Source organism: Molothrus aeneus, chromosome 9, assembly GCF_037042795.1.
Source record: "Molothrus aeneus isolate 106 chromosome 9, BPBGC_Maene_1.0, whole genome shotgun sequence".
In the NCBI taxonomy this organism is placed as follows: domain Eukaryota; kingdom Metazoa; phylum Chordata; class Aves; order Passeriformes; family Icteridae; genus Molothrus; species Molothrus aeneus.
This window is the reverse complement of record NC_089654.1, coordinates 23,867,569-23,887,687: the sequence shown is the minus strand read 5'-3', so window position 1 is coordinate 23,887,687 and position 20,119 is coordinate 23,867,569. Positions and strand designations below refer to the sequence as shown.

Here is a 20,119-nt window from a genome sequence, read left to right as displayed (position 1 = left end):
GCCTCGTGGGAATCTCATGGAATTTAACAAAGCCAAGTGCTGGTGCTGCACCTGGGTCAGGGCAACCCCTGGGGTCAGTCCAGGCTGGGAGGAGCAGCTGGAGCAGCCCTGGGAGAAGGATTGGGCGTGCTGGGGGTGAGAGCTGGAGCTGCCCCAGCCCTGAACCCATGGCCTGGGCTGAGCCCCAGCCTGGGCAGCAGGGGAGGGATCGGGATTGTGCCCCTGGGCTCAGGTGAGACCCCACCTGCAGAGCTGCCCCAGCACAGGCAGGAGCTGGAGCTGCTGCAGAGAGCCCAGGGGAGGCACCAGCATGGGCAGAGGGATGGAGCAGCTCTGCTGGGAGGAAAGGCTGGCACAGCTGGGATTGTGCAGCCTGGAGCAGCTTTGGGGTGAGCTCACCGGGGCCTTGCAGTGCCTGAAGGAGCTGATGGGAGTACCCGACTTCAATTCCAGTATGGGCCATTTACTTAAGAATTGGATTCAATGATGCTTGTGGGTCTTTTCCAACTCAGAATATTAAGTGAATCTGTGAAACTTCACACTGAAAGTGAGTAGGTTTAGATTGGCTGCTGGGAAGCAGTTGCTCCCCGTGAGTGAGGGCCTGGTACAGCGTGCCCAGAGAAACTGTGGCCGCCGCATCCCCGGCAGTGTCCGAGGCCAGGCCGGACGGCGGCTGGAGCGGCCTGGTTCTGTGGGAGGTGTCCCTGGCCGGGCAGGGTGGGCTGGGCTGGGCTCGGAGATCCCTTCCAGCCTCCTCAGGCTCCGCTCGCTGACAGCGCTGCCGCTGCGCCGGCGCCGCTGGGGCGGGGCGGGCCGGGCCGGCGGCGGCTGCGCGGGGCGGGCGCGGCCATGGCGAAGCACACGGTGTCCTCGGCGCGGTTCCGCCGGGTGGACGTGGACGAGTACGACGAGAACAAGTTCGTGGATGAGGAGGACGGGGGCGACGGGCAAGCGGGGCCTGATGAGGGCGAGGTGGACTCGTGCCTGCGACAATATCCTGAGGGCAGCGGCGGGGGCGGAGCGGGCGCGGCCGCCGCCGGGGCGGCCTTATAGGGGAACATCCGCGAGCGGCACCGCGGCGGGCGGGAAGCGCTGGAACGGGAGAGGGCTGAAGGGGCTGAAGGGGAAAGGGGCTGGCAGGGCAAGGGAGGACGCTGAAGGGGTAGGGGCTGACAGCAGGAAGAGGCTGAGGGGGAAGGGACTGGCAGCAGGAAGATGCTGAAGGGGAAGGAGCTGGCAGCAGGAAGAGGCTGACAGCAGGAAGAGGCTGAATGGAGAAGGGGCTGGCAGAGGGAACGGGAAGAGGCTGAAGGGGGAAGGGGCTGGCAGAGGGAAGAAGCTGAAGGGGCTGGCGGCAGGAAGGCTGCCCAGCTTCCTCCCCTGCTCGCAGCAGCCGCAGTGCCCCAGGGCTGCGCTCAGGGAGGTGTCCTGGGGGATGCAGACAGGAGGTTCCCGTGCCCAAAGAGTTCCCCGTGTCTGCTACCAGGGCTGCCTTGCCCAGCTGGCCCTTGGTCACTTTTCCCTGGGCTGCTGGGGCTGGATATGACAAGCTGGGACCTGTTCTCAAGGGCTGCAGAAGCGATGGGTAGTGTTTTCTTTTGTTTTGACGCTCATTCAGGGAAAGGCCTAGGAAGTATTCAACAGTCCTGGAACTATACAGCTGCTTGTTGATGCAGCTCCTGCCTCAAATGGCCTGAAAATTGCTGTCTTAGGCTGTAATGTCTTCTTAGCTGGTGAGGCAATTCGTGCATCAGAGTGTTTTCAGTCATGCACAAGCCAGCTACAGACACAGCTGTCCTGGTACTTGATGTCCATGTACTTGGTGTCTGGTCCTTAACCATCTGGCACAGGGAACATGATGGCTGCACTGCAGGCAGCTCTGAAGAACCCTCCCATCAACACAAAGAACCAGGCAGTGAAGGTAAAATAGCGACTGCTCGCTCATGGGTTACTCCCTAAAAATCCTCTCCTGTCTCTGTTACTTCTGTGCTACTAGTTGTACCTTGAGGAGGTCAGAGGAGCACAATTTAGGGTATCCCCTGGTGTTGAGACATCCATGACCACAAGTGTTTTAATCTTGTTCAAAATACTGTAGCTCAGGTACAGTGCTGTGCATGTACCTTTACCTTGGTGCTGGATCAGGGGTGGTTCTCCTGCCAGTGCTGGTTGTGCTTTGTGTGCCCAGGTGTCACCAGGTGCCTGTGTCTGACTCAGACCAGACATGGCAGCTCACAGATGTGATCGTTTTGTGCTCAGGGAACCAGGCTTGCAGTTCTCACCTCTGACTAATGAAACCACCAGCAGTGAGCCTACAAAAAAGGAAGAATTGTTTTTTGTCACATCCAATCAAAATGAAGCTGTTAAAACCTCAGGAGAAGCAAGCCCTCCCCCTGTGACAGTGTGGGAGTCTGCTGGGTACGTGTATTTCTGACTGTCCCCAGCATGGATCCTGAATAGCTCATGATTGCACTGGTGGGAGGAACAGGCTGATAAGATATGGCACTGCCCAGCTGGTGAGTGCCTGCAGTCACTTCTGCCTGCCCAAGGAGAGGCCCAGGGGCATGGTTCCCTGCTCCATGGTTCCTGGCAGAGCTGTTCCTGCAGCCCCAGCCCTTTCCTGAAGGGTTTTACAGAGCTCTGAGAACGCTGTTACAAATAGAGCTGTATAGCTTTGTCCTCACATTAATGACCTGTTTCCATTAGCCTCTATTGAAGGATTTAAGAATACACTTGGTGGTGGAATTGAAGAGGGTAGAATGACTGAACATTAATACCTGCCTTAATTTTTTGTTACCTTAAAACTTATATTATTTTACTTACAGTCATATGAGAAGTCTTGCTAAGCCAAGTGATTATGGCATGATACATCGGGCAGGAAAACTGACATCCATAGTTTCTGTAGGGGGAAGGTGCCTGAGGTGTTTGTGTGATGGAATCATTCAAAAGTCCAGCAATCCTGAGACATTCTTCTCTCATGCTGCCTCAGTTAGTGATGGGTGAACAGGAGGAGGTGCTCCTTGCTGGTGACGTGGCTAATTGCTGCTGTAAGCACACCTCACACAGTCCCAGGCCTGAAATGACATCCAGATCAATGGTTATTAATTCTTAATATTAATGGCCAGTCTGCATCCAGTGTGCCTGGGACTGCTTGGAAAGCACGTGGCTTCCAGCAGTCATCTCTTCCAGGCTGCCAATGGCATGTCCCTGGATCACATCAATGGCTGTGTCACGTTCAACAGAGGTATGGAAAATCTCTGGTGGGAAGGAGGGCCAGACAAGCATTTGATTGTTATGATTATTTTGGAACTTGATAGATCTTGAGCTTCCATATGAACATTTACTATTTAACCATCATTAAGGAGTGCAAAATTGCAAACACTAACAGAGGCAGAAAAACTAAAGTGGGACAAGTGTGTTCAACTCTTACCTTGTTTATCCTTGGGAGGACATGTTTGTTGTACCTTACTGTGACAAGCTCTTCACACACAGTCCTCTTCAGAGATGTTAAAGATAAAAATGCTCTAATTCATTTTGTCTGAGAGAGAAGCAGTGTTTGGCTGTGCCTCACAGCAGGATGGTTGTGTGTGTGCCTGTGTTGACAGGACCGTGCTGAGAGCATCGTGCTGAAGGTGCTCATCTCCTTCAAAGCCAACGACATTGAGAAGGCGGTGCAGTCACTGGACAAGAACGGGGTGGACCTGCTCATGAAGTACATCTACAAGGGCTTTGAGAGCCCCTCTGACAACAGCAGTGCTGTGCTGCTGCAGTGGCACGAGAAGGTGAGTGCATGGGGACAGCTCCTGCCAGAGTTTCCTGAGCCTGGCAAGAACCCCCCTCCTGGCTGGTGAGACTCAAGTGCCAGATTCAGGCTGTGAATCTGGAGCTCACAGCTGAGTTATACCTCCTGCCCACTGCTGCTTCCTTGAGTAAACGCCCAACAGTCAAAATTGGGGTTTCTCTTAGACTGAGGCAAACAAAATAGTTTTATCCAGTGATTCAAGGAGAATTTCTTTCCTGGAGGGAAGCAAAATTTGCAGCTTGGTTATGCAGGGAAATGAAAGCTTAATTAAAGTTAAAAAGCTTTCTTGAAATTGAATGTGATGATCGTACCTTGGCACCCTGGCTGCTGGTGTTTCGTGGAGGGCAGGCAGATACTCACATGCAATATAAATGTGGTCCATGTAATTTCATAGACTCCCAGAATGGTTTTGGTTGGAAGGGACCTCGAAGCTTATCTCATTCCATAGGCAGGGACACCTTCCACTAGCCCAGGTTGCTCCAAGCCCTGTCCAACCCAGCCTTGGACATTTCTAGAGATAGGGCAGCCACAGCTTCTCTGGGCATCTTGTGCCAGGGCCTCCCCACCCTCACAGGGAAGGATTTCTTCCTGATACCTACCCTTACTCCCTGTCAGTCTGAAGCCCTCCCCCCTCATTCTGTCACTCCAGGCCATGTCCAAAGTCCCTCAGCATCGCTCTTGTCAGCCTGTTGGGGTCCTGGCAGGGAGCTCCAGGCTGCAGCTGCCCTGGCCTGCTGTTCACTGCCACGTTTCCTTTCCCAGGCGCTGGCAGCCGGCGGCGTGGGGTCCATCGTGCGTGTCCTGACTGCCAGGAAGACAGTGTGACTCCAGCAGGGAGCGTTGGTGTGACTCCAGCAGGGAGCACCAGCCCTGACCCCCCGGCACGGCCGCCCCCGGGCAGCTCTGCCCCCAGCTTTGCCTTCGCCCTGCTGCTTCTGTCATACCCCACCAATGATGCATCGTGATCTCTTCTGCAGTTCAATCCTGGAAAATTATGAAGGTGCAATTTTACTTCTAACAGGAATCTTTGGTACTCGCCAGCCTTTCAGTGACATATTCAGTGATGTAAACAATTTGGTGTTTAGAGTGATTTGCATTTGTGTGTAATTGTGGCAGATTTGGACCTGACTCTGAGCAAGTGCTGAGGGACACAGGGCAATGTCTTAATTTTTTGCTAGCCAAGCAGCGTTTTGAGCTAAAATCTTGTATTTGAGAAGTGGGGCAGCTATTATTAACACAGGTAACTGGACCATGTTGCCTTTGGTCAACCTCTGACCCTACATCTGTGAACAGGAGAGAAAAAAAGCTCTTTTCCAACCCCAATTATCATTCCAGAGAGCTGAGTATTTTCCTTAACCTGCTCAGGTTCCTTGCCATCAGTCTGATGCTGGGTCCACAGTGGGAAGGTCACAGTGGGATGGAGTTGTCCATCATGCAGTTTGGAAAAAAGGTTAATGGTCCATTTACACTGGAGCCCAGCCCAGTGAACTCTTCTTATTTTGGGGAGCAAAGCTCCTGAGGAGAAGAAAAAAAAGCAGCTTTTACACAGCAAATCACCTTTCAGCAATTGGAAAGTGATTTGGTTTTGTCAAGCACAACTAAATGGCTGCTTGGGGTAGTGTGAGAAACATATCCTGGTATGGACACCATCCTTGCAGATCCTCCCCTATTTTGTTTTCTGGTTGTGTAGGGTCTGTAAGGATACCAAACAGTTCACATTCCTGTTGCATTGTGCCTCATCATGTTAGCTAGTGGGCCAGTCAGGTTCCCAAATAAAGAGAATTTTAAAGAATTAGGAAAGCCCAGGGCATCCCAGACCACAGATCACCGTAGAAGGTTTAGGGCCAGGACTGAAATATATGTGTTTTAATTTCACTATTTTACTACAGTTCAGTTGTGTAAAACTGTTGGGGACCTTGTGAAATCTTTGCTGTTTTTTGATATCTGCTTTGTTTTTGTAATAATAATAAAGACCAGACAATAAATCATCACTGAATATTTACTCACTGTGTCTGACATGCCTTCAGTGGAGACAGGAACCAGCGTGGTTGCCCCTAAATCATTCAGTGCCTCCCAAATTCTCTTCCTAGGATGCTTCTGCTTGCTCACTGCCTCCAGAAGAACACAAGCACAACCACAGGAGGCACTGAGATCACCAGGTGGGAGACCCAGCCTTGCTAGGGTCAAGATAAGGCATCCAGCTTTCACCCATAGATCTGCACAGAAATTCTCCTGGTCGTGCAGCCAGAGTTCCGTCCTTACAGCTCTGCCAGGGACTGTGATTGGCTCCTCTGGTTCTTTCTGCTTGCCCAGATCTGGGTTAAGACATCAATGAACCTCATTTTAAAAAAATAAGCTGTAATCCCAGAGAAGTGGAAAGTGTTTTCCAAAGCAATTGATGCCAAAGCAGATCAGCTGCCTCTAGATGGCATTAGATAAATGAAGTGAATAAATGGAGTGGTCTTAAGGTTCTGCAGATCCCTTTGGGTGAGGCTGTGATGGATTTAGGAACATTTACAGAACAGTACATCCATGTTTCTGTTCAGGGATGTGCTAAAACATATTGATATGGGGATAGGGCAGGATTTGCAGGGGCAGCTCTGCTGGTGATGAGTGACAGGAAGGGAAAAAGTAAATCTAGCCTTAAAAAACAGCCTCTTTCCTCCAAATCATGCCTTGCTTGCATTGGTGGATGGTATGGGCACTATGACAGGAGTTCAGATTCCTGCTAGGAGAAGGAAGCCTTCAATGGAGAACTTCATGCACGTCAGACTGGGAAGGGTGACAGGGTTTGCAGAGCTCTGCTGCCTTCAGCTTTAGCCAGAGCACGTGGCAATGGCACCTTCTCATCACCTCCTGCTTTTGTGCTAGTCGAGACCTGCTGCTGTCCTCACATCCACCTCAGTGTCTGCCTCCATTTGGGAAAAGCCAAAACCCCCAGGTCCTGTGCAGAGAGCTCCAATCTGCCTTCCTGGGAATGAGCTGGACATGCTCCCCACTTCTCCTGCCCAATAAAATTGCTCACCAAAAGATCTTCCCTTGTGCATAATGGGGGGTTCTTTGTGCCTGCATCAGTCTTTTTTTGACCCTTCAGAAATTATGAGCTTGTACATATTGTAGCTGTACAAAGTCAAAACCTGTGCACTGCACCCCAGCTGGATTTTGGACATTTCTCTATTTCTGACCCACCTATTGGTGAACTGGGTTTGCTGGATTCCAAGTCTTCCACAGGAAATGTCACCAACTCTGTTACTCACTTCCTGTCGGACGTTATCGTAGAAGAAACGAGTTTACCTACTGAGTCAGCTTTGGGCAGAGAAAGGGGAACAAGAGACTCACTCTTGCTAAAAGGGCTGTGTTTATCACAGCTCTGAAATCTCACTGTTAGCTTACAAATACCCAGGCAGAAAGACAGCTGCTGTGAGCATTACAATGGGGATGATCTCTCATCCTCCTCCAGCTCCCCTTGTACTGCTTTTGGGATAAACCTGACTGAGCAGTGCCCCAATTCAGATAATTAAATGAGCAGGAAATTAAGCCTTCAATAAGGTGAACCATTTGCTGCTTCATGGTGTTTCCCATCCCTCACAGGAATCAGAAAAGGCACCTAGAGGTGTGTTTTTACACTCACCATGTTGTTATTCCTGCCCTTTTACCTGGGCATCACTTCAGCTTGCTTTCCTGGAGATCAGAGAGTCTTCCATGCTCCTGTGGGAAGCCCATAGGAGGCAGGGGGGATGCTGAGGGCACACATACAGCTGGAGAGGCAGAGAGCCCCAGGCTGAGAGTTCTGTTTGGTCCTACTTTGGATTAAAACCCCAGTCTTTGCTGCTCAGGGGCACAGGTTTCTCCATCAGCAGTACTCAGAAGTCACCTCCCAGCCTCCCTCCCACTGCTGGAGTTATGTAATTTGCTAGGGAAGTTTTGGTAAAGGCACAAGGGCTGAGTCTTGCTGACATATTTTAAGCTCTTACAAAATATACATTGCTTGTAGATGGGGCAGAGGCAAAGTACTTCCAAAAATGCCTAAAAACCATGTGCTCCAAACCTGTGAGTCAGCATCAGGTCAGAATTCTGCTGTCACCACGTGCCCCGTGCTCATCTCGTGCTCCCAGCAGTGCTCCAGAGCCAGTTATGCTTCCTTGGCCCTAAAACACCTGGACAGAAGAGATGAGGGGCTGAGCCCTGGGAGCATGGTGTGCAGCACGGCCGCTGCCCCAGGAACCTCATCCATGGGCAGCTCCATGGGCCCTTAGCAGGGAACTCCACACAGGGACAACACGGTGGGGTCGGGAAGGACCAAGGGTTTCCTTGGGCCCCAATTCACCTCCCCACTCAGGCAGGCAGGGGAGCCCCAGCCCAGCTGTGCCGGCCAGGAATTGTCTGCAGGAACCGCTCAGCAATGATGAGGCTGCGCTTTGCAGGGCACCGAGGCGCCTGCAGCAGCAGCACCAGCACCAGCAGCCCAGCGCTCATCCTGGGATTTTGCAGCCTGAAATTTGACCTGATGAGCTACCCAGCTGACAAAATCCATGGCTCCTCCTGTAAAAGCGGGAAGATCACAACCCGAGCAGGCGAGGAGCGGCTGCCCGAGAGGAGCAGGGATGCAGCCCATGGACACCCGCTCGCTGTGTCAGAGCAGCCTCTGCCCCACTTCCCCATGCCGGGGCTGATGCGAGCGGGGCCACTTCCTGCCGGGTTTGTGACACGGCGGGGGAAGGCAGAAGTGCAGGCAGAAGGGAGCCAGAGAGGCCGAGCTGCGCCACAAGGAAGGACAGGGACAGAGGCGAGACGACACGGGGATCCTGCATCCCTCTCCCACCACGCCATGTCCCTGGTGGAGACGATCCGGCTGTGGCAAGAAGGGGTGTGTGCTGCGGGCAGGAAGGAGTGGAGCGCTGCCCTGGATGCCTTCTCGGCCGTCCAGAGCCCCCCTGCCAAAATCTGCTTTAACATCGGCTGCATCCAGCTTGTCCTGGGGAAGCTGGCGGAGGCGGAGGAGGTAAGGTACAGCCCCTAGGGCCGCTCATCCTCTCCCCTCTGGGACTTGCCCAGGACATGGTGGGGAAGGAATGAATTAAAAGGATCACGCTCTAAGGGATGGATTCGGGACCTTTTAAAGCTGTGAGGAAGGGGACAGCCCTAGGCTGCCAAACCTGTTCTGCCAGTGAATCAGAGGTGAGGCAGCAGCAGTGGTACACGGCTCACTGTTCACTCTCCATCTCTCCAGGCGGTGACCATGCTGGCAGATGGCTCCAGCTCAAAAAAGCCCAGGAGCCTGGTCCAGGCTCTCCCCCACCCAGTGCCCAGTGCTGCAGGGAGACACAGCCCACAGAGCCGAGCTTGGGCTGCTTGGCTAAGGCAGGATAGCTACAACTGCTCTATGCCCTCAGCTTTTTTAAGGTGTCCCCTTTTTACCCCCCTTTGCCCCACTCCTACCTCTGCAGGCGTTCACCCGGAGCATCGGCTGTGACAAGCACCTGGCTGTGGCTTATTTCCAGCGGGGGACCGTGTTTTACCGGAGCCAGAAGTGAGTGGAAAGGTTTCAAGTTTCATTCTTGCCACTTACAGAGATGCCAGCCTTCACCTGAGGATGGCCCCAGGCAGGTTGGTGCCCCAGAGCCCAGACTGAAACCGAGGTCAAATAGGCTCCTACTCTTCAGCACTGCAGTCCTGGGATTAACATGAGCCTCAGAACCTCTCTCCTTTCCTGGGGTGTCTGAAACACTGCAAGGATAGAGAGGAGACCCTGAACTCACCAAGTCTGAGTACAGGCTTAGAGGCAGGCAGGTTGCCACCATGAGCTGGTGACACCTTCATCCTCTGCTCCCCAGCCACGGAAAGGCCATTGAGGATTTCAAAGAGGCGCTGGCCCAGCTGCGAGGCAACCAGCTCATCGACTACAAGATCCTGGGGCTGCACTACCGGCTCTTTGCCTGCGAGGTGAGACACACCTGGCCACCAGCTGGATCCCAAAGCTCTGCTCTCCTGCATCCTCCAGCATGAGAAAACGAAAGAGGAGACAGCCAGCCTCTTTTGTACCTTGCAAAAACCAAGCACGCGGGTGCAGTGCCATTGCCCCACTGTCCTTTCCTTTCCTGGCAGCTCTGGCTGCTCCAAGAGCTCTTTCCCTTGCTCCCATCCCTCCAGCAGATTCTCTACAACATTGCACTGGTGTATGCCACAACAGAGAACTGGGAGAAGGCTGAGGAGCACCTGACCCTGGCCATGAGCATGAAGAGTGAGCCCCAGCACAACAAGATAGACAGGGCAATGGAAGCCATCCTGGTATGGAGGAGCAGGTCCCACAGCCCCACAGGGAGAGGGAGGGAAATCCCACTGACAGCACATCCAGCTTTTAGCAGGATTAAAAAGCCGTGGCAATGGATATTGTAGTGGGACACAAGTCTGTGGGAAGAGCTTTGGGTCACTGGGGAGGCAGGGATGGGAAGATGGATTCCATGGACCATACCTGGGCTGGGATTGGGCTGTCATGGTGGTGCATGCTGCATGCTGGAGCAGCACCCAAGCCCAGGGCAGAAGGGACATTCATCAGTCCCTGCTCTCACCTCCAAAGTCTCCATGACTTGTCTGTGCTACAGAAGCAGAAGCTCTATGAGCTGGTGGCCATTCCTGCAGGGAAGCTGTTCAGGCCAAATGAGAAGCAAGTGGCTCAGCTGGAGAAGAAGGACTACCTGGGAAAGGCAATGGTAAGAAAGATCTATACTACTTATTCAGGCCAAGCCTGTGGGTTGAGAAGAGCTATTGACTGCCTTCTCATCATCCCTCTGGGCTGCTGTCTGCTGCCTGGTAGGCAGCCAGAGACAGGGAGCTGGTCTCTGCCTCAGGGATCTGCCAGACATGGAGAGAGGGATGGCACACAGAGATCTCATGGGAAACAGGGAGACTGCAAGAATACAAGAGCTAAAAACATGTTCCTGCTGAGCATGGCCTATTTCTAGTTTGTCTCTTTAGTGAGACATGAGGGATAGTCAGCAATGAGCTGGAATGATCCCACTGGAGCTTCAGCTCAAGCCAAGGCATTTTCAGGGGTGGGGGAAAGGAGCTGTTTAACATTTGAGACCCACAACCAACCTCCAGCTTCAACTCAGATAAGCAAGCAAGCTTTTTTCTGTGAGTGTGCAAAATCCAGTCACTGGGATACCACCTCTGGGTTCAGGCCCTGGGAGGCAGCACTCATCCAGAAAAGGAACCAGGCACAGGGGAATCAGAGAGCTGAGAGCCAGGCAGCTCTTTGAGTGCCAGAAACATGCACAAAAACATGTATCAACTTTCTAAATTACATTTAAGGTCACCTGTAGGAGGTATGGGCTTGAGCTAGATACTTTGGCTCCCTTCAACATTTAAAACAGATTAAAACAGAATAGGAAACTTTTAGGTTTTAACACCTCAAACCACAGAAACAGCCAGGCTAAGAGCAGAAAACTTACCACAGCTGAGAGGGAAGCTTTGGTACCAGAGGCACTCAGTCCAAGATGCTTAGCCTAATATCATAGCATCTCCTGAGCTTAAAGCATCCTGAGCATCTTGGCTTGGCCAACAGCAAAGGAGCAGAGTGGACATCAGAGGTCTGAGAGGGGTCTAGGGGCACCAAGTCACTCTTTGTCTCTGGCTCTAGGTGGTGGCCTCTGTGGTGGACAAGGACGATTTTTCAGGATTTGCTCCCCTGCAGCCCCAGGTAAGGTCTGTCAGTGAGCAGCACGAACAGCCTGCTCAGGGCAGGGTGCCATGGCGGGGCTCTCATCCACACTGGGGAGCAAACAGCGCCCTTAGCACCCTGAACTCTGTGCCACCGCCGTGGGGAGGAGGCAGGCACTGCTTCCACGGATCCACTTCTCCCTCCACCATCGGGAAGCTCATGCCAAACCCACCCACAGCTGGGGCTGAGGTTAGGCTGGTTCCCTGCACGGGGAAGCAGTGGGTGGGGTGATGGCTCTCTGCAGGGAGCTGTCTCTGACCCTCCCCAAAGGATTCATTAGGGATCCTCAGCCTAACAATGGCAGTTTTGCTCTCACTTTGCACCCTCCTGCCCATTCCACAACTCCTTTGCATTTCCCATGCCATTTTCCAGATGATGTAATGGCATCTTCCCATTCCTAAATGCAGCAAGAGTTTTTCCAGGAGGTTTTTGGGTGGATATGGGGAAACACAGCACAGCACCACTGCACAAGACAAATGACAACCTTCTCAATGCAGACAGTGTTGACAATTTAAATCCTCTGTGAACTGAAACTAAAATCAGGAGTGAAAAGAGGATTGTGCCTTTAAAAACCAACTGTAGGTTGAAGAATGTGGAAACTGTTCCTTAGAAGGAACAAAGCCAGTGATATTCCTCATGACACTTAGGGCACTTGTGTGTGGAGGAAGGAACAGTGTTGGGGTGAGGGCATGGTAAAAGTCTGCAGGACATTTCTGTAAAGCAAACGAAATTCTCCGGGTTACTGGTATTTTCTTTTTTGTCTTCCTCTTGGCAGGCCTCTGGTCCTCCACCCAGGCCCAAGACCCCAGAAATCCTCAGGTAAGTTGGATAAAAGATGGATAACGCATGCAGCCAGGCACAACCCCATCCTGCACTCACACAGCAGTGCCAACATTGCTGACCTGTGCACTGCTCCCACACCCAGGGCCCTCAGAGGGCAGCCACACCGTGTCATGTACGAGTTCATTCCCGAGACCGAGGAGGAGCTGCAGGTCCTGCCAGGAAACATTGTCTTTGTCCTGAAGAAAGAGAAGGACAATTGGGCTACAGTGATGTTCAATGGAAAGGTATACCAGGAGTGTGCTGGACAGGAGGGGCAGACAGCAGATCATGGCTGAGATTCTGCAGAGGCAGAGGCCTGCCAACAGTAATTAAGTAACTTGCTGACTAAAGTGCCTTATGTCCACCCTGGCTTAGGCCACAGGGTTCAGTGAAATCCACCCAACCTGCAGAAACTGAAGTTCAAGCCTCAGGACCCTCCTGGATGCAGGGGAGGGTGAGGACACATCCAGTTGTGTCCTCCAGCAGCAGGCTGCCTTCTTGCCAAGCAATCACTACTCATCTCTCCTCCCCCTGCAGAAAGGGATTGTGCCCTGCAACTTCCTCGAGCCTGTGGAGCTCCAGAATAAGCTGCATATCCAGGTGAGGCGGCCCAGGAGGAAATGGTGTCCTGGGGAGGGCAGATCTGGAAATATTCACCTAACACCTGCCTCCCAGGGGGACCCATATATGTGACTCCCTCCCCCTCATGATGCTGGGGTTGGTTCTTCTGGCCCATGGTCACCTTATCATGAGCTCAGAGACCTGCAAAATCTGTGTTGGTGTCACCCTAGCGGTGGTTGGCAATGCTGGAGAGATAATGGATCTAGCTAAGTCAAGACCCAGACTTTGGGAGAAGCAGGTTGGAGGGGAGCTGCACAAGGCAGCAGCACCCCACCCCTCAGTAAGGGTGGGATTGACAGCACTGTCCTCTTCCCATGGCACAGGAGGAAGCCCCTGTGGAAGCTGAGATCCCCGAGTCACCCACCCGCAGTGTGCCGGAGAGGCCGCGGCGGCTGGCGCCAGGTCAGTGAGGGCAGCTGAGGGGATGGGGGCACAGGGTGACATCCTCATCCTCAGCAGGGTGAGACAGCACGTCCTCACCCTTTGGGAGCAGCGTAGGGCTAATCTCCATCTCATCCCTGGCCCCATCTGCAGCCAAGGACTGGGAGACATTACAACGGGAGACAGAGACGGCAACTGCAGTGCTGAGGATGGAGTAAAATAGGGTCTGTGGGGTCCCTGAGGAAAACAAGTCCCTCTGTGCTTCAATTAGCACAGGGAGTAATGAGAAAAAGGGCCTGGAGATAGGAATGGGGCAAGGACCAGCTTGGAGTAAAGGATTCCTTATAGGCTCCTCCTTCAAGCAGGGCATCCATGATAGTTTCAGTGCTGCTTGAGCTGAGCTAGGCTTAAAGGAGCTGTGTGAAGGGGATTCCTGGCTAGTGCTACACAGTGTCCCACATCCCAAGCTCATGTCCCCCACAGAGCAGCCTTGTAGAGAGTCCGTGGATAGAGCTGACAGAAGAAGGCTGTGGCTCATGGACTTAAGGACAAACACCTCATGGGCATAACAACCCCAATGATATGTTTATGGCACCAAAAGCCATCTCAGATCTATTAGTGGGACCATATTCAACAGTGCAGCTTGGGCTCTTCCTGGAGCGAGCACAGTTGTGCCAAAGCACTGCCAAAATGTAAATCAGATCCTCATGAAGAGGCTTCCACAAAGCTGAATGAAATTACCCTGCCTGGAGGTCTGAGTTTAGCTTTACAGCCCCACTGAAGGACAGGGACTGCCTTTGGTTTTCAGGGAGATCAGAAGAGCAAACACAATAAAACCAGCAGCTCTGTGTTGATATTTTTTGAATCCACCCATGAAAGACACCCCACCCTTCATGCTCCCCATCTCTGCAAGAGGGAAGGCACAGACCCAAAAAACCTCTGCTCAGTGGTTGTATCTAGATCTTACAGAATGCCTGTGGCAGGTGCTGTATCCATTGAAGGGACCTCTGCTGGCTCCAGGGCTGGTTGGTGTTGCTGGAGATCATGATGGGCTGCAGGAGGTCTGGCTGTGTGTTTATACACAATTTATCCCATCCCTCCTGAGCCACCTTTTTCCTCCTCCCCAGACTACATTCCTGCTACCGTGGTGCAGCCAAGAGACACAGCAAAGGTAACGTCCTGTGAGTGCAGACCCCGAGGTCCTGTCATACAAACCTGATTTTACCAGGAGACTTGGGGCTGCTTTTTGTGAGTTCTCCTCCAGGCCCCAGGTGAGGGGGCCACTGGATGACTCTTAGTCAACCTGAGGCACTTGAGAAGGAAGAAATAGGAGAGAGCTTGACTGGAATGCACATGCTCCTGGGTATGGTCAGCACATCAGAAAGTCACACTGGGAAGATACAGCAATTCCAACTAAAAAAAAAAAAAAAAAGAGGGGCTTGGAGGGTGGGCACAGCTCTAATTTGATCACCCCAAAGCCAGAATTTGCTGCAAAGTCCCTAATCTATTACTGAGCTCTCTCCTGGGACGAGCCTGGGTCCGCCAACCAATGTCCAAGCACGGCTTGGGAGGCACAATTAACTCAGGCAACCCCAGTTTCCACATCCCTGTGCTTTCCAAGCCACAGAAGGTGACATCCCATTTCCTGCCTGCAGGAGGCTGAACCAACTGTCCTCAAGGTGCATTACAAATTCACAGTGGCCCTGAGAGTCGATCGAGACCACTCCTACAGGGAGCTCCTGGAGCTGGTTTGCAAGAAGCTGGAGCTGCAGCCCGAGCACACGGAGCTGAGGTGAGGCACTGCCAGCCCCAGTGAGCCAGGGCTGGGTTCCAGCACCCCTCACCTGCATCCCCTGCACCAGGTACAAGCCTGTGGAGGGCCAGGAGCTGGTGACTCTGAGTGCAGAGAACGTGGAGGCAGCCTGGAGCCAGAGCAAGGACAACTGCCTGACAGTCTGGTGCAATGGCACAGAGGTCAGTGACAGCTACAGGGGGCAGCCACCTTCTCTTCCCTCCTGCCTTTCTTTTCCTTGCCACAAACATGGGTTTGTGGCTTTCAAGAGAAGCCAGCAACCTCATGAAAGGCAGAGGAGCAAAGAATGAGTGGAGAGGAGAAGCAGAGCTCATGTCTCTTGCCCTGCTACAGAGAAAGAAAACCAAGAGGCTGTGTCCTCACCAGCTTGTTTCCTGCCTAGGGAGAGGGGTTTGTACCAGACAGCAAACCAGAGGAGTCACTGCAGGAGGCAATGCCTGGGGAGACGGGACCAAAGCACGTTGTAGCTCAGTACAGTTATGAAGCCACCCAACCTGAAGACCTGGAGTTTCAGGCAGGAGACATGATCCTTGTTTTATCCAAAGGTAATTGTGCTCCTCCTGGGACAGGAGAGGGAAGGGACCCCCAGCTCTGGTGAGAGAGAGGGTAGTGTGGCAGCAGCAGAGCCCCTCCATCTCTGCCCTGGGATTCCCATCCACACATCCCTGTTACACACACTTCCAACAGATTTTCATCACTCCCATTTCCACCACAGCCCTCCTTAACATCTAAGACAGGAGCTACACTTGGACTGTGTTCAAGCTTATTGATCACAGTGGATTCTTTCAAGAAGATATCTCATTTTAGCTGCCATCCCCACAATGGGAGCAGGCTCTCACTCCAATTCCTTCCACCTGGAACCTTTTTTCATCTACTTTTCTTGTTAAGAGTACAATCTTTCATTAGCCGCTCAATATTAGTCCTTAGTGTTTCTATGGGAATTGAGGTTTAAATACAGACTAAATCTCAGGAAGATCAATGAAGAATTCGATACACAGGGCACATTCCCCATCTCATCTGAGCCTCTGAGTGAAATCAAGACATCAGGACTAAGTTTTAAAGGCAAAACCCCCTTATATTTAGCTATCTGTAGTTATGTCACTGATTTCTGGTTGCTGGCAGGCTTTGGCAGCAGTACACAATCAGTCCCCCATCTAACTTTTGAAAAGTTAGATTTTGCACCACGCAATACTGATGACCCTCTCCACCCAAAATCCTACCTTCCCCTTCATTGCTGAGCTGAATATTTCCCAGTAAAAAGCTGGTTCTTGCCTCATTTCGTTCCCTCCCCCTATATGATATTCCTTCTTACCTTAGCACTTCACTCTCTTCCTCATTCCTCCCTTTCCTCCACATTCCACTCCCTGCTGGGTCTGCACAGCTCCAAGTTTTATCAGCAGAAACACCATAAACCAGTGATCTCAGGCCTGTCTGCAGCACATTATGCTCCTGTACATTCATAGGGTCATAAAAACTGTGTCAATTTTCCCTTCCAGTGAATGAAGACTGGTTTGAAGGCAAGTGCAAGGGGAGGACAGGCATCTTCCCATCTGCATTTGTTCAACAGCCCAACAATGAACACCCAGAGAAGTGATCTCAGAAAAACTTGAAATTGTGGAGAGAAATTAAGAACTCAACTGTTGCCATTATGTAGTCTGCATGTTAATCCCTGCACCTGAAGATGAACTTTAAATGCTCTTCCTAGTTGTATTAAAAGCTTTATATTTTCTCTTACCTTTTGTGTTGTTCTCTTAAAAAGGAACTTGTTAAGAAGTTGCTAATTCCTGTTAGGGATACATTCATTCCTAAATCCTGTGCTTGCCAAGAGACTTGCCATGTTCCCCCATCCTTAAAAAAGCTTTTATACAGACATGCCAGAAGCTGGGAACACCCACAAGAGGGTGGTGCAACCTGCATTTGCAGCCCTGCCAGGGGATCCCAAAGGGGAGGCAAGTTCAGGATGCTACAGACCAGGAAAGCACTTGCTTCCCTGAAACATCAGTGCCAAGCCCAAGAACTTAGAAGACACCACACAGCCTCACCCTGCCCCAGCTCACAATTCAAATTCACAGGGACTTTAAAACTCCCACCAATAAAAGCAGGCACATTTTCTTCAGCGCTGGGACCCGTGCATCAAAGTTTCTCCTGATCAGTCCGAAGATACAGTAACTTTGAAAGACAGCCTGGAATCCCAGAGCTTTCCTTCAAAGCTGCTAAGGGGGCTATCACACAAGTCCAGAAAACCCCACTGCCCCATTAACCTAAGTATCACATTTCTTTTTAAAGGAACTTATTCTGGAGACAATAAACACCTGTAATTTCAAAACCAAAAGATCTCTGGAGTTTCCTGTCCCATACCTGGAAGCATGGAAACAGTGAACACTCTGGTCTGCAGGCAAGTCATTGGCAGAAGGATCTGTGCCCTCCATCTGCACACGCTGTACCAGGATGAGTCTGCAACTAGGGAGGAGCTTTGCAAGCTGCTCCCATCCTACATATTTAGTTCAGTATGTAAAACACACTATACAGGCAGCACAAAACCACAACCAAATTATCTGTACCAAGCCCAAGCCAGAATCACTGTGATTCATTTAGGTCTGTTTCAAATTTAAAAAAAAACAGACCAAACTTCAAACATTCTTCTGGCTTCTACAGAAAAGTAATGCATTTTTAAAGGCCTGAAGCCAAGTCACACAGGAAATAAATGCTACACACAGACCTGGATGGAGAGAACATGGTTTAATTAAAGGCAAAGCTGATTTCGGCAGCTGCAGTTCTTGCACAGACAGACAGAAAACACAAAAAAAGCTTACAACACAAACCAGTTTCTGTTGGGGGCCCCTTGCCTTGCTCCTCCAGGTGCTGGAGGGCAGGCGGGCTCAGATGCATCCCAAGGCCGGGTGCTCATGCACAAGTGGAAGGGTGCAGCTGGCCCTGGCCCGGCCGGGAGTGAGGTGGTGCTCCTGGTCTGGGGTGCAAGAGTCAGTGACGGTGCAACACGGGGATGCCGCAGCTGCCTGGGCACACAGCTTGGACACACAGCGGGAGGGCTGGAGGGGACACACAGGGTGGGCTGGATTACCACCGGGTGGGAACTTCACTTTTTGGACTTGTTAAAGGAAATACAGCTTTGAAATGCAACACAGAACAGTGATGTTGCTCAGGTGGAGCTCGTAGGGAGCTTCTCGCACCCCCGAGGGTATTGGGTCTCCTCCGCCTTCCCTTTTTGTATTCTCTGGGGCTGCCCAGACTCCAGCGTCACTTCGGCTCCTGCATGTGCTTTGTTCTGCAGCTGAATTCTAGCCCAGAGATCCTGAATCATCACACAAACCCCTACTGCTAAAAACAGCAAATGGACATTGAGTCTGTTTCTGTAACTTCCCTGGGAAATCTAACAAAAACGCTGTCCTTTTCTTTAACAAAACTTCCAGTCTTCCTTCCCCCTAATAAATAGCAAATAAAACGGTTTTTTTTCCTTTTCCCTTCTGCACCTTTTCGTCTATGAACAGCACTGTGCTGTTTCCGTGTGTCCATGGGTGCCTTGGATTTGTTTCTGGCACTGAAAGCCTGGGGCTGCAGCTGGGACAGGTTTCTGCAGAGCTGACCTGTGCCTCACTGGGCGTGCGGATGCCCCATGCTGTCTGGGCTGGCTGTCGGATTCACCCAGCCCTGCTGGACCCCTGATTATTTTCTGCCATGGTAATGAAACTACGAGCGTTCAGCGAAGATGGGAGGATGGAAAGAGAAAAAACAAAACCAAACCGAAACAAAACAAAACAAAAAAAAAAACCCATTGAAAGCTTTCTACCTACCTATTAAAATGAGTCAGGCTGTGAATGCACAGACTAGCCTGCCCTTTGTGGGGCTAGCCACTATGCTACAGTAAAATGTACAGGAATCACACATTAATTTAAAACCCCATAGCAGTTAACTTGCTTTTCAGCAGAGTGCTGTGAGGCCCCATGTCACCCCTTATAGCTCAAACACCTACTGAGAGAAGGACATTTCATGCTGGAGTCTCCAACCCACCCAAAGCCTCCGGGTGAAGCAGTTACAAGTGCCAGACTCTCTTTCATGAAATTCCTTTGCTAGGCCGGGATACAGAGCCCCACCTCATCACCACCCACTGTGACTGGAGCAGCAACTGGGGCTTTCATTGCTACACACTGACTATGAAGCATGTCTTTGTAGAGAATTCAGTGTGATCTTACTACTGAGATAGTAATAAAGATGTTTAGGAGTAATTTCAACTACATTCTCAGTCAGCAAAGCAATCATTAATGGATTCCTATTGTATCTCCCCAAAGAGAGGAAAAGGATTGAGAAGTTCTCATTGGCTTCTCCCATCTGCCCTTTGCTCTCAGCTTTTACTTCCCATGTGGCTGGGGACATGCACAATGGAGAAGGTGAGAGGCGGTGATATTGGGTTACTGAGTGAGCCAAACAGCAGTTCCTCTCTCCCTCCGAAGGGCCCGGGGGATGGGAGAGTTCCTGATGTTGTTTGCTTGCACTGCAGACGTTTTGTGCACACTCAGTGGGTTGGTGGAGCACTTACGCCCTCCTGACAGCAAGGAACAGAAGAGAGGGCTGCCACCTGCACAGGACTGTGTGTGCCAGTCCCACAGACCCAACATGCCATGGTTTATGGAGCCGTCGTTGTGAGGGTTGTCTCCTCTGTCTCAATGCGGCGGATTCATGGCACCTTGTCCGCGCTGCTGCTTCTGCTTCTGCTGCATCAACAGCTGCTCCAGGGCCGAGGGGCCGGGGTGCATCATGGAACTGGACCAGATGGACTAAAAACAAACAGCCAACACTAGCACCTCCTTGCATCAGACAGTCCCTCTGCCAGATGGGAAAGCAGACACCGTATTGCATGTGCTCCCTCTTTATCACTCATACCTGGCTTTTCACGCAAGTTAACCAGCCTTCAAAGAAGACCTTCTAAAAAGAGGCTCCCTGGAAG

At 51.6% G+C, this 20,119-nt stretch overlaps 3 protein-coding genes across 5 annotated transcripts in view; 2 read left to right on the top strand and 1 right to left on the bottom strand.

Moving 5' to 3' along the window:
- The first annotated feature begins 815 nt into the window (after window positions 1-815).
- Window positions 816-5,801, top strand: ARPC5 (actin related protein 2/3 complex subunit 5). The gene is made up of 4 exons (XM_066556040.1): window positions 816-993; window positions 1,850-1,921; window positions 3,603-3,779; window positions 4,562-5,801. The coding sequence occupies exons 1-4, from the start codon at window positions 850-852 to the stop codon at window positions 4,622-4,624; spliced, it is 456 nt and encodes a 151-aa protein (XP_066412137.1). The 5' UTR covers window positions 816-849; the 3' UTR covers window positions 4,625-5,801.
- Window positions 5,802-8,627: 2,826 nt separating this feature from the next.
- On the top strand, window positions 8,628-16,890 carry NCF2 (neutrophil cytosolic factor 2). The gene is given in 14 exon segments (XM_066555774.1): window positions 8,628-8,801; window positions 9,247-9,329; window positions 9,634-9,742; window positions 9,953-10,087; window positions 10,402-10,509; window positions 11,439-11,498; window positions 12,295-12,338; window positions 12,445-12,586; window positions 12,879-12,941; window positions 13,262-13,368; window positions 14,965-15,135; window positions 15,206-15,317; window positions 15,539-15,701; window positions 16,653-16,890. Coding segments are annotated over 14 exon segments (1,569 nt in total). The 3' UTR covers window positions 16,751-16,890.
- A 990-nt stretch (window positions 16,891-17,880) lies between these two features.
- Window positions 17,881-20,119, bottom strand: part of SMG7 (SMG7 nonsense mediated mRNA decay factor) — a 50,031-nt gene continuing 47,792 nt past the window's right edge. For all 3 annotated transcript variants that reach the window (XM_066555387.1, XM_066555389.1, XM_066555388.1), the window contains one exon: window positions 17,881-19,949. In XM_066555387.1, the coding sequence (XP_066411484.1) occupies window positions 19,836-19,949 (114 nt within the window). In that variant the 3' untranslated portion in view covers window positions 17,881-19,835. The remainder of the gene's footprint in view (window positions 19,950-20,119) is intronic.

Bases quoted from the DNA above. Each gene is read 5' to 3' on its own strand.
- ARPC5 (XM_066556040.1), top strand. From the start codon at position 850: ATGGCGAAGCACACGGTGTCCTCGGCGCGGTTCCGCCGGGTGGACGTG. The intron at 994-1,849 runs TATCCTGAGGGC...CCATCTGGCACA, and splicing joins TGGACTCGTGCCTGCGACAA to GGGAACATGATGGCTGCACT. The intron at 1,922-3,602 runs GTAAAATAGCGA...CTGTGTTGACAG, and splicing joins CAAAGAACCAGGCAGTGAAG to GACCGTGCTGAGAGCATCGT.